At 40.0% G+C, this 18,030-nt stretch overlaps 1 protein-coding gene across 3 annotated transcripts in view; it reads left to right on the forward strand.

Moving 5' to 3' along the window:
- Positions 1 to 620: 620 nt before the first annotated feature.
- CENPE (centromere protein E) overlaps positions 621 to 18,030 on the forward strand; it is an 82,058-nt gene continuing 64,648 nt past the window's right edge. For 2 of the 3 annotated variants that reach the window (XM_051820144.2, XM_051820143.2), the window contains exons 1-13: positions 622 to 800; positions 2,099 to 2,190; positions 4,069 to 4,158; positions 4,277 to 4,395; positions 5,045 to 5,164; positions 5,559 to 5,640; positions 5,818 to 5,885; positions 5,964 to 6,029; positions 8,451 to 8,502; positions 11,007 to 11,094; positions 12,365 to 12,494; positions 13,424 to 13,543; positions 14,389 to 14,547. In XM_051820144.2, coding sequence (XP_051676104.2) covers positions 745 to 800; positions 2,099 to 2,190; positions 4,069 to 4,158; positions 4,277 to 4,395; positions 5,045 to 5,164; positions 5,559 to 5,640; positions 5,818 to 5,885; positions 5,964 to 6,029; positions 8,451 to 8,502; positions 11,007 to 11,094; positions 12,365 to 12,494; positions 13,424 to 13,543; positions 14,389 to 14,547 — 1,242 coding nt within the window. In that variant the 5' untranslated portion in view covers positions 622 to 744. Of the gene's footprint in view, positions 801 to 2,098; positions 2,191 to 4,068; positions 4,159 to 4,276; positions 4,396 to 5,044; positions 5,165 to 5,558; positions 5,641 to 5,817; positions 5,886 to 5,963; positions 6,030 to 8,450; positions 8,503 to 11,006; positions 11,095 to 12,364; positions 12,495 to 13,423; positions 13,544 to 14,388; positions 14,548 to 18,030 lie in introns of all 3 variants that reach the window. The other variant, XM_051820142.2, reaches the window with a different exon arrangement.

Here is an 18,030-nt window from a genome sequence, read left to right on the forward strand (position 1 = left end):
AAGGAAATGATCCTTAAATCAATCAAAAATGAGAGCGGAGACACTGAAATCACTCCTAAAGAAAATGTTACCTCTTTACTGTGACACATATTTAAGACAAAGGAAAACTATATCTTCTTTCTGAGAAAGAATTATTTAGGATCACTTTCCCTTTTCGGTTAATAAAACTTTCAACACATCACTAACTGAATTTTTCCATTCATTAGTAACTCTTTCCCCTAAGCCTCTTAAGAACTTACAGGCAATAGAAACAGGAGTAATAGAAGGAAAAAAAAAAAAAAACCTAATCTGAAAGTTTCTGAGGAGCACAAACTTCTTGGGTTTACGAATTGGACAGTGAGTTTTTTTTTTCATTAATAGTGTGGTAGTAACCTTATTCGGGAAAAATAAATACCTGCCTCATTTCTGATACATATTGCAAGCTGCTCCTAGGCGAGTGGGAGAATGAATGGTGCCAAGCGTCTCAGCAGATGATATCCCAGCTATTACCAGGACAACTCTCTCCCTGCGACCGCCTCCTCCAAGCCCTTCTACCTCCTCCGCCCTCTAGCTGTGGGCGCGCCTTCAGCCTTGCGCTCCCCCGCGCCGCGCCGCGGATGGAACGCGCCGTGACGTCACGAGGCCGCGGCTCAATCGGACGCGGCGTTTGGGAAATTTTAAACTTGAAGGCGGGGCGGCTCTCGGCCTAGAAGCTCCTGCCAAGCGGAGCGTCTTCACCGTCCTTTGGAGACGCGGCCTGGCGGGATGGCGGAGGAAGCAGCCGTGGCCGTCTGCGTGCGAGTGCGGCCGCTCAACAGCAGGTAAGGGGGCTGGGACACCCGGTAGTTTCGCAGAGCCGCGGCTTCCCGGCTCCGCGGTCGCTCCCGCTTTCCCGCTTCGTGCCGCGGTGTGTAAAGTGACCGGGAAGGATCCGAGATTTAGAAGACACATTCCAGCCGCGTGACCCCCTTTAGGCTGCTAATTCGGGTTCGCTGAGGGGGAAGGCCGGCTTTCCCGGCTGCTCGCTCCCGGCCCCACCGCACGCCCTAGCGAGGTCCTGTGGGAGACTGGCTTCATGTCACCGTCAGTCAGTCATTGTACAGCCGTCTGACTGCCCCCGACAGCCCTCAGGGCGAGGCCTCGTCTGCTGCTCGCGTTGCATTCTGCATTGAGTAAATATTTGTGAATATGGACTTTTATTTGCATGCTGAACGGTCTCCACGGTCGTTACTCTGTTCATCTCTCATCTTTTCACTGGGGAAACAAAATAAACAGAACGTTGGGTGACGGTATGCTGCGGGGAGAAGCAGGAAAGGAAATAAATGAAGCCTTTGCACTCCCTAGCCTCTGGCCCTCGGCCCGGAATGCTAACGTTTTTTGTATTTGAGAAATTGTTGTTCAGCACCGCTCAGTGTTGCATCATTGACAGTGTGCAGACTGAGAAGTTCTTGTTGGTAAGGAGCTCATGTGGGAGAAGACAGCGACACAAGGGAATCAGTGCAGTACGTGTGGTAGGCCTTGTGATGGGCAGGTGAGGGATGTTTGCTGGAGTCGTGAGCCCATCAGAGAGACGACAGTCTGGGTGCATGCAGTAGGCTGGTGTCAGGAAAGTGCTGACACTGTTTGGGAATGGAAGAATAGGCCAGTTATTCCGATGAAAGGAAAGTCATGGGATTCCAGGCACACACAGCTTAGGTCTGTGGTTTTAGGGAGACCTTCAGATGGGTTGGTTTGTGTAGAGCTTAGGGTATGTGTTGGAATTTAGAGAAAGATGAGTTTTAAGAGAGAATATGATCCAGGAATCTTGTGCCTTGTGCTAAGGATTTCAGAAGGTTCCAAAAGGTTTTTAAGGGTGTTAGCAAGGGGAACATTGTCAGGATTGGTCTGTGAATCTATCCCTTCAATGCCAGGATTGAGGGAGAGGATGTGAGCAAAGGAAGGAGTTTGTTGAAGCCCAGCCTAAGAGAGTCAAACCTTCTGAGGTTGGTTTCCTATTATATGTAATATGTTACTACCCTATTTTAAAATACTCTGGAAGATGAAGTGTTTCAGGTGATCCTTCCTATAACATGACTGCTGTTGCCAGTTATGCTAAAATGCAGTGTTTTTATTCTTTCAGAGAAGAAGAACTTGGTGAGGCTACCCAAGTCTACTGGAAAACTGACAATAATGCTATTTATCAAGTCGATGGGAGTAAATCCTTCAGTTTTGGTAAGCTTACAATGGCATCAGAAAGTTACCTTTTCAATAGTGAATGTGCAAAACTTATCAGGAATATTTGATTTGTTGTTACATATCAATACCACTTCACTGGAAACAAATTGTTTATCCATTGTATATGAAGAGTAAAATAATAAATTAATATTTAAAATCCAGTTAAAACCATAGTACCTTATGACTGAAAGTGACATTCTGTCCTCTTATTCATTAGTGATCTGAAACTCCATGAGCCCAAAGTATGTTACTTGATATCAAGTCCTCTTTAAGATCTTTCAGCTTAATGTATGCTTTTTGCTGGAATTCACCAGGAACTCACCCCCACTTAGGTGGAGCTTCTTGTATGGTAGAAGGAAAGGCACTAAACTTGGGATGAAATAAGCTTGTGGGAATTTACTTAAAGGGATCTAACTTAGTCTGCAGACCTGAAGGATGATTGACAGCCAAAAGGACCTGTGGGCCTCGGAGGTCAAAGGTTGATTTTGTTATTGACATAACATGTACATGGTGCTAATGATGTGACAGATACTTTCTAAGTCTTATGTATGTTAATTTATTTAATCCTCCTAACCAGTCTTTGTAGCAGGTACTGTTGCTTTCCTCATTTTAACGGAGCTGAGGTACAGAGGCCCAGAGTCAGAGAGCCAGCAAGTGGAAGACTAAGGTTACTGTCTGTGTTGTAGCCACCCCACCGTGTTACTGCTGAGGTGTCACAGAGCAATAGTGAGGTCCACCAGACAGCCTTACGCATGGAGTAATTAGAGTGTCACCTTAGTGGGAAGCTAGAATCCAACCTACAACGTTTATAGCAGAGATACATAGGGGAGAAAAAGTAAAATGACTCCAGGTAAAGGAGTCTTCGGTAATATGAATGTAATTTTTTAAAAGGTAAAACAATATGTGCTAGAGATTCTAAGACCAAGCGTAAAGGATGCCCATACATTCAGACTCAGGTGCTATAGGTTTTTGGTACCTATAGTGCCCATTGAGCTTTGGATTCATCCACTGGCATGAGGTGGATGGTATTAAGACTTGAGTTACTCCCTTTGCTCTGAAGTCATGACCCCTAAGCAGGCTTCACCTGGCCCTTCAGTTTCCCGTTTACTTAGGCCAACTGGTCAGTTGTGTTGCAGTGATTACTGAATTTCTTACTGTAAGCCAGTACATTTCTCTACTTGATGTATAAATCCATTTTCTGTGAACTTTTTATTGTGATGCCACCACTGAAAGAGTGGTCTGTTTTTAGTGAGTTAACGAAAGCAGAGACTCAGACTCCAGTCTGGTGAACTCATTAGTACAAATGCTAACCTAAACCCAGCCTTTGGCTGCTAGACAATTGCTCATTACCTCTAACTTTGGCACTTTCTCCCCCCAAATGTCTGCAATCCTTGATTTAGTTTGAGCTAAGTCTTCTAGTTAGATATATTTTAAAATTAAAAATTTCTCCAATAATAATAGTCACATTTTCTAAGTATTAACTAGATGCCCATAAGAAGTCTATCAGAAAAATAGTATATGCTCATTTGCCTAAAGGGGCAGAGGTGTGGAGATAGTAACCACCTTGCTCAAGGCCACACAGCTTATAAGTGGCAGAACCAGGATTTGCACTTTGTCAGGTTCCAAGGCCGCTTAAGCAACCACTATGTCCTGCCACTTGCAGACACATAGGGTAGTTGACTTGTGGTGTATTTTTTGTATGTGAGAGCCAACACATTTTACCTTAGGGAAGCGTACTTACAGAAAATACTGAGTCTTAAATATTTTATCATAGATCCTGACAATTTTGTTTGGGGGGGTATTAATAATTCAGGAAGAAGTTATGGTTGATTTGTTTAATTTCTGTGTCTTTTTTTTTTTTGTATGTGTGTTTAGATCGTGTCTTTCACAGTAATGAAACCACGAAAAATGTGTATGAGGAAATAGCAGTACCAATCATTGACTCTGCCATACAAGGCTACAATGGTTTGTATTCACTCAATGCTGTATGACATTTTAGTCTTGGATATTTGTTCAACACATTGATAGCTTTACCTGGTATAGACTTATTTTAATCTTGCATGGGTGTGCTTTGTTCTTGCAGGTACCATATTTGCCTATGGGCAGACTGCTTCAGGAAAAACACACACAATGATGGGTTCAGAAGACTGTTTGGGAGTTATACCCAGGGCAATTCATGATATTTTCCAAAAAATTAAGAAGGTAACTAAGCTAGCTGAATTCATAGTATATACAGGGAAAAGCAATGATTAGATTTAGATAATAGTCTTGTGTTTTTCTCTTGTAATGATGACTAGAAGTAGATTTTCACTTAAGTTCCTTGGAGAAAGAAGGAAGACATGGCATATTACCTTTTTAGAATTTAAAATTCTTTCTCTTAAATCCTGCAACAGTAATAATCTCAACAAAAACTAAGCATTAAGTACCAGGAAAATCGTGTCAAAGTTGTTAGCTACTCCTTGCTTTTGTTTATCTATTGGTGTTTATTATAGAACAATAAAACATAGAAGTAGGTAAAAGAAGAAAAGATGACCAAATATACATCCTAATTAGGTAAGAGTTGGTTTTAAATTAATAGTTATATGAAGATAAAATTCACTGGTGCGGTTTTATTTTGAGCCTAGAGAGTTGGACTAGGTGCTCTCAGTTTCATCATCGCATACTTGTTACTATTTTTGAAACAGTGCTTCTGTATCTTTGTATTTATTATTGTCAGTAGGAACCATGAATCTTGCTTTTTGTGTAGAAATAATTTCCCTTCTTACTGCTTTAGTTTTAGCACTTAAGCATTCAATTTTACGTTTTTATAAATGGATGCTTTCCGATGTTTTCACATTATTTTTCCTGTTAGTTTCCTGATAGGGAATTTCTTCTGCGTGTGTCTTACATGGAGATATACAATGAAACCATTACAGATTTACTCTGTAACACTGAAAAAATGAAGCCTTTAATAATTCGGGAGGACATCAATGTAAGTAACAGAGTTATGGTGGCTTTAATACAGTCTCAGTTGAGAGGATTATTGTTCTTGAATATTTACCTTTAATTCCTGTATTTTTTAAGCATCTCCTATTTCTGTGGTTAGTCTTTTTGTTATAGAGATCCACATTTTAAGCAGTTTCTATGTATAATTTTAAAATATAGATAGCTCTAATATTTTGAGCTAGGTGCCTAAAAATAGCAAGATCAAAATAGATTACAATTTGGTGTGCTTTGGTATAGGAAATAAATGTGAGTATTTATAGATTTTCTTGAAATAATGATTCCAAATTCTACTTTTAACTTCCACAAGTGAATCTATAGTAGTTCGCATCTTTTATGTGACTCCTATTTCTCTAATCCTTCCAAAATTAAACTTGTTTCAGAGGAATGTATATGTTGCTGATCTTACCGAAGAAGTTGTTTACACATCAGAAATGGCTTTGAAATGGATAACAAAAGGAGAAAGTAAGACTATGCTGTACTCTTACTTTTCAGAACATTCATAAAAAACTTATAAATCACACGTTAAATTATTACAACAAAATAGTCTTCCAATCACACCTTTTATTAATAGACTAAAAAATTAATGTTTTCCTTTAGTCTTTAATATATTATGTTGCTAAAATCTAACCCTTTTTACAGAGAACAGACATTATGGAATTACCAAAATGAATCAAAGAAGCAGTCGTTCTCATACTATTTTTAGGATGGTAGGTAATTTTATTTTTCTATTGTTCTTTCCACATAAGAATGCACTAATTTTTTTACAAGTTGTCTTTTCTGTGCAGATTTTAGAAAGCAGAGAAAAAGGCGAGCCATCTAATTGTGAAGGGTCTATCAAGGTTTCCCATTTGGTGAGTATTACGGAACCATCATGATGTACCATGGAAGCCAACACAATTTAATGTAGCTGCTAGATATTTGGTTCAATAACTGTTGACTAAATAGGAAAATAAAATCTTCAAATTGGCAGTTTACCTAGTCTTGTCAGTAGTATCAGATTCCCAGCTGAAATATTTCAGGAAGAAGAAGGTAAAGAATCCTTCTTCCTATTAGATTATGGCTGCTTTCCTAAAATTTAGATGTAAGAACTGAAAAAGGTAAGGCTGAGGCCGAGGCTTTGCCTAACCACCAATGAAGCAGGATTTTTCTTTCTAGACACACTGAAGTGTTTAATTTTTAGAATTTGAGAATTTTTTTTTAATCTCAGCTCATATAATTTAGATTCGTGTGATCAACAAAAATCTAGGTAGGATGTTTAAAACATAAATGATATTATTCAAGTTTTTTCTTCTTTACAAGAAGAAAATACAAGCTTATTCATTTTTATGTTATGTAAAAGTATCCAGTGCTAAATTCATTATACTTCTTTGACTGTTAAAGCATGTCACTTTTTTAGTAGACTTTAATCTTGTTTTACTTTAACAGCAAAGAAACAAAATCTAATCTGTTTTGTTTTCCCATCCTAGTGTGATAATTCCCTATAATTTTAATTTTTAATAATTTGGATTTTAATAATCCCAGCATAACTCAGGTATCTCTTTGGTGATTTTTCTCAAATCCCTTGATCACTGAGTATGTCTGGAGTTTTAAAACCAAACTATTAAGAGAAATTTTAAATTATGCCATCTGTAGACCGTGTTTCTGGGCCAGCCCTTCAGCTTCCCACTTACTATAAGAATCCTGGAAAGAATATTCCCCAGGGAGTCATCTTCTGTTGCTTCCTGATGGTCTCCTGGCCTTGGAATGATGAAAATATCCACATTCGCTTAGCTCTGGTCCTTCCCTGGTCTTTTCTGTGTCTTCTAACAAAATTCTGGGAGTCTTTTGTAGCCTTTTGTTATTTCAAGTTCTTGCTCACAGACATTCTGTCATCATTTCTTTGTCAGTGACTGCCACATACTTATTCACAGTCTCTGAGTTCTCATATCTTCTTTTTTTCCTTTTAAGATTTATTTATTTATTTGAAAGTCAGAGTTACACAGAGAGAGGAGAGGCAGAGAGAGAGAGGTCTTCCATCCGTTGGTTCATTCTCCAGATGGCTTCAATGGCCGGAGCTGCGCCAATCCAAAGCCAGGAGCCAGGAGTTTCTTCCGGGTCTCCCATGTGGGTGCAGGGGCCCAAGGACTTGGGCCATCTTCTGCTGCTATCCCAGGCCATAGCAGAGAGATGAATCAGAAGAGGAGCAGCCGGGACTAGAGCTGGTGCCCATATAGGATGCCGCCGCTTCAGGCCAGGGCTTTTAACTCGCTGCACCACAGCGCCAGCCCCCAACCACTCATGCCTCTTTTCAGTCCATTCTCCACCCAGAGTTGGTACCTTAGAAAGTTAAATCAGGTTCTGTAGTTACCTTTCATAAACCCTCCAATGCATTTCCAGTGCATTTAGAAAATTCAGAGTTAATTGATCTTGCTTATAAAGTCTTGTATAATCTGGCCCTACCTATTTATCTTTTTTAGTCTTTACTATCTTCACTTTAGCAACTGTACCACAGTACCCTTTCTAGATTATTTTTGAAAGAGTGACAGAGAGATCCATCATCCACTGGTTCATTCCCCAGAATCATACAGTGGCCACAGCTGGGCCCAGGCAAATGCCGGGAGCCAGGAACTCCAAATTCCCTACATGGGTGACAGGGACCTAAGAACTTGAGCCATCATCCACTGTCTTCCCAGGCTAATTAGCAGGAAGCTGGATAAGGAGCAGCTGGGACTTGAAACAGCACTTCTACATGATATGCGAGTGTTCCAAGCAGCAGTTTAACCCCTGCACCATAACACCAGCCCTTCTCTTTCTTGAGTAAAACACACCAAGCACATTCTGCTTCGTGTCCTATCTAAAGTACAGTTTGCCTTGGTCTTGACGTGACTGGCTTCCTCTTTTTCATTAGATCTTAGCTTGAATAGTTTGTTCCTGAAAAAGGATTAAGGGCATACTAGGACAATAGTACTAATTAAACAAAGGGAACAACAAAAACTGCTGTTACTTGTGCCAAGTTCTAAAGAATCATGTTTGTCATGGTGGAATTTTGGATTTAGTGTAGGAAACAAAAGTTAGTCTGTCAGCATTATAGAGGATACAAAAAATAGGAGGTAACAAGCTGTGGAGACCAGTCCAAGTCAGAGAGAAAGGGAAATACCTATATAGTGGGATATGGGATAAGGATACAGATGGGATATTGAGATATGCCATATATTTAAAATGTCCTGTCAGTAGTTTCAATTTTACTATTTCAAATTACCCTTCCTAAAGATTTATTTTCATCTATCTTGCAGAATTTGGTTGATCTTGCAGGCAGTGAGAGAGCTGCTCAAACAGGAGCTGAAGGTAACGAAAACCCATGAAATACATTAGTCTTGGTGTCTTCTTCCTGTTTTTTTATTGGTTAAAAAGGGGGGGGGCACAAAGTATTTTTATAAACTGATAAGGTTTCTAAATAATAATAATTTTTTGACAAAAGTCTCTAACATAAAAATTAGCATCTATATCTGGCTAATTATTTATGTTGGGCTATTTTAGCATCATTTAAAAAACTAAAACCTTGTAATTGATAGGATTATGTAGCTGAAAAGTCCATGAGGGTACTATGAAAGCAATCTAAACCTTCATAATTCCTAAAAAGATAAGAAAAGAAAGGTAATGGGAAGTGTTCTTCCAGTACTAACGTTCTGATTGTAGGATTACAGAATCCTTACCACATATGCAAACTGTTTCTTGACATATTTGCTCTTCCAGAATTTATATGGACTGAATCTCAAAGGTTATAGATGACCATGGTATGCACCAAAAAAGAGCAGTATCCAAATCAGTCCAAGAATATTTTTTTAGTATATGAAAAACAGTGCATTATATGCCATTCATTCTATATATCTAGGGGAGAATATCAAGATTGGTGCCAGATTTAGCTATTTGGGATTTAATTTTTTAGAGGAAGACTAGGCATGTAATTTGTCCAATTCTCCTTATCCACATAATAGAATAAGTGGAAAGCCAAAAAACCCAATAAAGAAATAAAGAAAGGAAGGTAATAAATTTACTTTACAGATATTAGTAGCTCTCATAAGCAAAACCAGTTATAGGGACAAAATGACTCAATTTGGAATAACTTGAAAAATGTATTACCTTGGCACAAAAATGACATAGGACTGTTGTAAGGAAAGCTTCAAATCAGACCTAAAGGATACAAAATGCTTTGAAAACTGGGACATGCCCCAAAAATGGGTAGGAAGATTCAAAATCACAAAGTTGTCCCAGCCTATCTATATTAATTTCCAGATTTAACAATCCAAATAAAAATATGAAAAGTACATTTTATATGTACACTTCAAAATAGGCAAGACTAACCAATAAAATTCTGAAAAAGATCACTGAGTAGAAATTTAGCCCTGTAAGATCTTAAGACATAATGTAGCGCCATAGTAATGAAAGCAATGTGATTCTAGTGTGTGAACATCAGCCCAGTGAAACAGAGTAACAGGTACAGCAAGAGTCCCAGATTCATATAGAACTTAGAATGCAATAAAGATGACCCTTCATGTTTACAAGGAAAATGCATATTATTTGTGAGCAGATTGCTATTTGGGGAAAAAAAATAATAAATTGGATTCAAGCATGACAGCTGTACAGCAGGGAATCTATTAAAAATGGCTCAAGCAATTCAACATAAAGGAAGAACCATAAAAATTAATGGAAGTCAACTTGCAATGAGAAAGAACTCTTCTAATTATTAAACAAGGTCCAGAAGCTTTAAAAGAAAGGCTGATAAGCTATAGGAAATTGGACAAAGGGTATAAATAAATATTTCATAATGCTTAAATGTTTTAGCTCACTCTGTACTCTTGCCATATACCATAAGAAGAGTGACTAATCCAAGTAAAGTGAAAGATTTGAACAGCAGATGGCACTTCATCCTATAGCCTAATGTAGAGCCATTCAACTGAGCCTGGCCTACATTTACCAAACCGCTGCATCCTTACACATGAGCAAGAAATAAATGCTTGTTGTTTTATGCTGCCTTGGTAAGTAGCAATATTACAGCAATAGCTAACTAATGTACCTGTGAAATGCCATCTGTTCAGCTTTATTATAACAGTGTTTTTTGTATAAGCAATAGATCAAAAACCTACATGTCCTTCAGTGGGGAACTGGATAAATAAATTCTGATATGTCCATATAGTGGAATTGTATAATATAAGAAAGAGCTTAAAAGATTCTAGTCTTTTTCCAAGATAATTTTGCCAAGTGAAAAAAGCAAAGTACAAGATAGTGGATATAGTCTGTGACTATTTGAATAAAAAAAAAACAAAGGGGAAAATAAATATTTTTAAAGCTCTTTGGAAGAATAAAATAATGACAGTGGCTTCTAGTGGAAGGACAGGAACTTACTGAAGTGGGGATGAAAGTAGAAGGTGCTTTTTGGAGTGTGTTCTTTTTTTATTTTAAACTCATGAACCATGTAAGCTATTTTAACAGTTAAAAAAAAAAGAAGCTGGGACTGATTTGGTTGTAAGCCCATGGTTGCCTATATTAAAATATTTGGGGGAAAAGTAGGTTTGAACTGAGGAGTTAAGAGGTGCCCTTATGGCAAACAGGCTTTTCCTCCCTCTTCTTAGTGATTTTTTTCTTTTGCTGTTCTTCTCAGATGCTAACCTTGCTGATTCACCTAGCAGGTGGGAGGGAAGAGAGCTCCTACCAGTTATATTAAAGGTGGGCTCAGATCCAATCCAAAGAATAGACTTCAGCATCTGACCCTTTAATTTCTGATAAATTGCTAATAAAAAGTTAATCATCTAATATAGATTTGGTTTTTCATATTTATTTAATAAATACAGGTGTACGACTCAAGGAAGGCTGCAATATAAATCGAAGCTTATTTATTTTGGGGCAAGTGATCAAGAAACTTAGTGATGGACAAGTTGGGTAAGTGTATTCCTGTTCTAAAGTTGTTTGTTACTTTGAAAATTGCAATACTTTAGGAATACTCCAGCATGTTTCTTCCATATATTCAAAAGTTAGAGGATCCTCTGAGTATGGTGTCTTACACCTATGAATGTGAGTGACCTACTGATTTTACTTTCAACTTTCATTAGTAATTTTTTTTAAAGATTTATTTTATTTATTTGAAAGAGTTACAGAAAGAGGTAGAGACAGAGAGAGAGGTTTTCCATCTACTGGTTCACACCCCAGATGGCTGCACTGGCCGGAGCTGTGCTGATTTGAAGCCAGGAGCTTCTTCCGGGTCTCCCATGTGGGTGCAGTGTCCCAAGGACTTGGGACATCTTCCACTGCTATCCCAGGCCATAGCAGAGAGATGGATCGGAAGAGGAGCAGCTGGGATTAGAACTGGCTCCCATATAGGATGCCGGCGCTTCAGGCCAGGGCTTTAACCCGCTGCACCATAGCGTCAACCCCTCTTAGTAATTTTTCTAAAGGTTTATTTGAAAGGCAGAATAATAGAAAGAGAGAGACAGATTAAGAGATCTTGGACCCTCTGCTTCACTCCCCAAGTGGCCTCAGTGGCTGGGGCTGGGCCAGGCTGAAGCTGGGAGCCTGAGCTCCATCCAGGTGTCCCACGTGGGTGGCAAGAATCCAAGTACTTGGATCATCTTCCACTGCTTTCCTAGGCACATCAGCAGGGAGCTGGGTCAGAAGCAGAGCAGCCGCCGGCGCCGCAGCTCACTAGGCTAATCCTCTGCCTTGCGGCGCCAGCACACCGGGTTCTAGTGCTGGTCGGGGTGCTGGATTCTGTCCCGGTTGCCCCTCTTCCAGGCCAGCTCTCTGCTGTGGCCAGGGAGTGCAGTGGAGGATGGCCTGAGTACTTGGGCCCTGCACCCCATGGGAGACCAGGATAAGTACCTGGCTCCTGCCATCTGATCAGTGCGGTGCGCCAGCCGCGGCGGCCATTGAAGGGTGAACCAACGGCAAAGGAAGACCTTTCTCTCTGTCTCTCTCTCTCACTGTCCACTCTGCCTGTCAAAAAAAAAAAAAAAAAGAAGCAGAGCAGTAACAACTTAGTGCTTTGATGGGAGATTTGCAGGCAACAGCTTATCTCACCTCACTACAACACTGTCCTTTTAATAGTAATCTTGATCTGCATCATAACACTGTGTTTAAGTGTTCTACTTTAAGAACCAACTTTTATTATATAAAAATTCTTAATCTTTTTCTTCCCAAATCATTTCTTGCTAAGTGGTTTTATAAATTATCGGGATAGCAAATTAACACGAATTCTCCAGAATTCCTTGGGAGGAAATGCAAAAACACGTATTATCTGCACAATTACTCCGGTGTCTTTTGATGAAACGCTTACTACTCTCCAGGTGAGTTTAGTTTTTATGTGAATTTATTTTGGGGAAAAATCAAAAATGTAACCTAAAATTAAGTACATTTATTAACTGACATATCCTGGAATCAGTCATTTGTATCCCACTTCCAAAATTTTTGCCACATGTTGTGCTATTTTCTTGATATTTTTAAGTAACTCACTTTTTGATTAATTTTTATAATTATTTATATTGATTTATTATAATTATTGTACTTAACTTACTAAATTCCTGCTAGCTGAACCTAACATTTGCATTTTCTGTTAAAAAGAAAAAAGGAAATATATAAAGGTATACCCACTTAACGTTATTTCTGGTACTGATACCCTGAGAAACATTGCTTTAAATGGCTGTTTCCTGTTGAACACTGGATCAAAATACTGTCAGCAATGCAAAGATAGAAAAGAATAGTCCTGTGCTTCTCAGAATCAGTAGGGCAGATGAGATATGTCTTCAACATGATTTCTTGGAATAATTGTTAGATGGCTGATAAGTTGGATAGGATTCAAAGGGAAGATACTTTTGGCTGTAAGTGGAGCTTCAGAGTAGAGAGAGCGTTTGCAGTAGACCTTAAGGGGCAGATTCCAGTAAGGTTGCACTTGTAAGTTTTCTGTTGGTGATTTTTTTTTTTCCTTACTCTCCTGAAAACTATCAGCCAAAGTTGCACAGCACTGATATAAGGATCTAGAATGCCCAGTATATTCAAAAATGTTAAGACAACTAGGCATAGTATTGATTTTTTTTTTTTTTTTTAAGAAACTTGACTGTAAGAAACCTTAATGTTATTAAGATTATTTAATTAATTAACCTCAATGTTATTAATTAATTAACCTTAATGTTATTAAGGTTATTCATTAATTAACATTATTCATTAAATGAGAACTATTTTAGGATTGAACACCTTACAATTTATATTGCTTTCCCAGTTTGCCAGCACTGCTAAATATATGAAGAATACTCCTTATGTTAATGAAGTGTCAAGTGATGAAGCTCTCCTGAAAAGATATAGAAAAGAAATAGTGGATCTTAAAAGACAATTAGAGGAGGTATGTATGAGTCATTTATTTTGGTAAACAGTAGGGACCAATTTAGGAAGGAGAACTGCTCAAATGCTCACAGGTTTAGTTCATCAGTATCTGAGTTGCCACAACCTAAGTTCAAAACAGTTCTTCAAAATGAGTCAACTCAAAAATTTTAGTTGAATTTACTTTAAAGTAGAAGATGCTGTTTCTTGAAATTATTTTGGAATGTATTTTCATTTCCAAAGGACTAAATTTGGGATTTTCAAATGAATCAAGTGCAGATGCTTTTTACAAATTTTTCACAAATACATAGAGAATTCAGTTGAAAAGAGAGACCATGTATAGTTACTCAGACCTATCTTCTGTATTTTCATGTTCTCCTGTATTTTTCTTCTAACCCAAAGATGGCAATCCAATAATATAGCATACTCAACATGTCATTCTAATTTTTTTATTTTAACTATTGTGATCCCATTTGTAAAAATCTTACATCTTAGTGACCTTTCTAAAAATAAACTAAAAGCTATTAAGTAACCATACAAGCAAAGTGAGACCATCTATACTTTTGCCATTGGCATTCAATTATCTACTTTTATGACTTCTCTGCCTATTATTCAAATTTTCTTAGGCAATTAATAGATTTGCTTTAACAGTATTATTATAACCTTAGAGATGGAGTACAGAATAGTGATACAAGAAGAAATACAGATTTTACTTTTAAGTTTGAGGAAATATTGGAGTTTTTCAGGCAGGATATATTTTATTTCAATAAAATTCTCATAGTTCACATACAAATTTAATATTCTTTTAAGCCACTTAAAAAATTTTAGTCTAGCTACATATGTTATTAACAGTGGTATATTATTTAGGTAAATATAAAGACTCGGGCCCAGGAAATGGAGAAAGACCAATTGGCTCAACTTTTGGATGAAAAAGATCTGCTTCAAAAAGTACAGGATGAGAAAATTCAAAACTTAACACGGATGCTGGTGACCTCTTCTTCCCTTACATCACAGCAGGAATTAAAGGTAAAATTCAAAAGATGGCAGCTCAAACTTGATATAGACAGAGGAGAATTGACATTTCTGTACATTCACTATATAGTTATGTACTTACTTTTGATATAGTATAATTATGATGCCCAGAACATTATTTATAAATTTGCCTATTCATCAACAACCACTTCAACAGTTCATTAAAAATAATGATCCCTGATGCAGAAGTGTAGCAACACCCCTTGGGACACCTGCATCCCATACCAGAGTCCCTGGGTTCTAGCCCCATCTCTACTTCCCATTCCAGCTTCCTGCTGACAAGAACCCTGGGAAACACAAGTGATGGCTTAAGTTTCTGGGTTCCTGAAACCCATGTGGAAGATCTAAATTGAGTTGCTAGCTCCCAGCTTTGCCGAGAGTAGGCCCAGCCTGTTGCCTTTGGGTAGTGAATCATTGGTTGGGAGATATATCTTTCTGTTTCTCTCTCCCCGTCTTTCAAAATGAATAAAATTATTCTTAAAGTAAAAATAAAATTTAAAAAATACCAATTCTCGTTTCCCATGTATAGAAATTCTAATTCAAGAAGTCCAGGATATAAAGAATCTATTTGCAACAGGCTTTAAATGCTAATGAAATCAATTGAGATTGGGAACCACAGGTCTTTAGGTTATATGGGATTTCTATTTAAAGGAACAAATATTAATCTCAGGAAAACTGATTTAGAATATAAATCAGTTTGATGATCAAAATTCTGGCTTCCAATTTGTGTGCTTACTTTTCTACAACAGGGGTTTATTTATCCAACTCTTTTAAATCCCAGTTCTGTCAATTCCTAACTCTTGATGTTGGCCAGTCACTTGAATTCACTTCTCTGTAGTTTCCTTATCTGTGAGATAGGTTTATACTCACCTGATAGGGTTGTTGTGAGAATTAAATGAGGTAATAGAATGTGCTTAACCCAATACTTTATACACAACAAATCCTTAGTAAGTGCCAGCTAATGATATATTTAATAGGCATTATGTGCAAGACACCCTATTAAGTACACAGAAGACAATCAGCCGGCACCATGGCTCAATAGGCTAATCCTCCACCTGCGGCGCCGGCACACTGGGTTCTAGTCCCGGTCAGGGCGCCGGATTCTGCCCCTCTTCCAGGCCAGCTCTCTCTACTATGGCCCAGGAAGGCAGTGGAGAATGGCCCAAGTTCTTGGGGCCTCCACCTGCATGGGAGACCAGGAGAAGCACCTGGCTCCTGGCTTCGGATCAGTGCGGTGTGCCGGCCAGAGTGCGCCGGCCATTGGAGGGTGATCCAACGGCAAAAGGAAGACCTTTCTCTCTGTCTCTCTTTCTCACTGTCCACTCTGCCTGTCAAAAAAAAAGGACAATCAAGAACTTTCAGTTGACTGAGTAATACATAGGAAATAACCCAATAGAAAGCGAGGAAAAATATTTTAGGAAGAGGCTTACCTTTCAAAAATCTTGGAGTTGTGGGCAAGTATGAAACATTCTTTGTACTTTAAAATGTTCTGGTGGCAAAGGCATATTAAACCACATTGAGGTACTTGAAGGTTCATGACATTATACCAAGAATAAAGAGAAACCTTGTAGTTGATATCAGAATTACAGATTAGAAAGGTGCAGCTGCCATGCAGATGAGGGTGGTTGGGTCTCTACAGGAATTGTGGCTCTGGAGAAGGGAGTGAATTGTATAAGATGGAGAGCTATTTGGAAGATAGACTCCAGGACTTTTGATCCTTTGGATGTGGATGGCAGAGAAAGGGAGAAGGAGATGTCCAGAGTGATTTGCATTACTTGGCTCGCTGGGTAACTATAGCAGCAGTATCCATCAGGAAACACCGTAAAGAGCTGTGGAGTTGCTTAGTGTTTTACGTGGAAGTCTTCAGTTTGAGGTGTCAGGCCATTGGAAATGAGAGAAGATCTGAGATAAAATTAGTTTGCACATTAACTATTGCAAATCCAGATTACCACCATGGAAATAGATGGGCCTGTTGAAAACAATAGAGGGTCAAGGGTAGAAAACCCCATGCACCAAATTTTAGGTAAAGGCAGGAAAAAAAAAATCCATAAAGTGTGGGGAGCAACTCGGACTATACTGTTACTGGAATTAAGACTTATTCTATGCATCTGCTCTCCCTCTGTGGGGAGCAATCCTGACTAGACTAAGTTACTCGAATTAGGACTTATTCTATGCATCTGCTCTCCCACAATATGGCGCTGGGAGAGAAGTAAACAGCTTCCGCACAGCTGCCTCCAGTTCAACCAATTAACTGTAGGACTTGCTCCTGATTGGAGAGCAGCGTACTCAGCCGAGTTGGGATTGGCGGAGGAGGACTATAAAGGAGGGGAGAGACGACATGCACCGGGAACATCTATGGGGAACATCTAAGGGAACCCGTGCAGCCCCCAGAGAGCCGGCCGGCGGTGTGCCGCTCCCCTGCGGAAGTGGGGAATGCGGCCAGGGGGAACTGCCCTTCCACGGAGGTGGAAGGGATAGTAGCCAACCCGGGAAGAACCAGCAGCAAACCCGGGGAGGGCCGAGCAGACAAAAGAACAGCGCAGGGTCCTGTGTTGCTCCTCCACGAAGAGGGGGAGCGACATAATGGTGCCGTGACTCGGATATGAAGCCTAGGCAGGGCTTAGTGTCGTTCCTCCACGAAGAGGGGGAGCGACATAGTGGTGCCGTGACTCGGATAGGAAACCTGACTCGGATAGGAAACCTAGCTCGGATAGGATACCTGGAACGGATAGGAAACCTAAGAGGGAAGAAACGGGAAGAAGTGGAAAATACCGGAGAGAGAGACTAGCAAAGAGCCTAGGTGCCGGAAGAAGCTATTGAAAGCCTAGGCATAGACTCGGATATGGACTGTGGGAAAGAAGTTAGGATTGAAAGCGAAAGTGAAAGCTTTCATAGACTCGGATGCGGACTATGGCGGGGAAGCTAGGAGATTGAAAGCGAAAGTGAAACCTGGAGGAGGCTTGGACTCGGATACGGACTGTGGGGAGAAGCCAGGAGAAATGAGAGGAATATTGTTGGAAGAAAACTTAGAGAAACATACCGGGTAGAGAGAAATGTTAGGGAGGATGAAGCCGCGAGTGCAGGCCGAGGCGGAGATATAAGCCACCTTGGAATTCTTCAAGTCACCCCGGGGAGCAAGAGGCGAAGATCTGGAACCAGAGGCAGAGACGTGGGCCGCCAGGTTGGAATTCGCCAGGTTAGTCCGGGGAACTTGGACTGAATGCCGGTGGTGGCGGAAACATTCGCGGAAGCCGCCGCGTGCAGAGAGAGCACGGGGCGTGAATAGATGGGGAACGCAGGGGCTGGCGCGAGGCCGTGGTGCGGGCGCGAAGTGCGTGGAGACTGCGGAGCGTGCGCGCAGAGCCGGGAACCCGCCGGCGGGGCGAGGCGCCGGGAAGCCGCGCAGAGCCGTGAAGCCGCCGCGGGGCGGGCGCCGGCGGGGCGAGGCGCCGGGAAGCCGCGCAGAGCCGTGAAGCC

Source organism: Oryctolagus cuniculus, chromosome 8 (genome assembly GCF_964237555.1).
Source record: "Oryctolagus cuniculus chromosome 8, mOryCun1.1, whole genome shotgun sequence".
Classification (NCBI taxonomy): Eukaryota; Metazoa; Chordata; class Mammalia; order Lagomorpha; family Leporidae; genus Oryctolagus; species Oryctolagus cuniculus.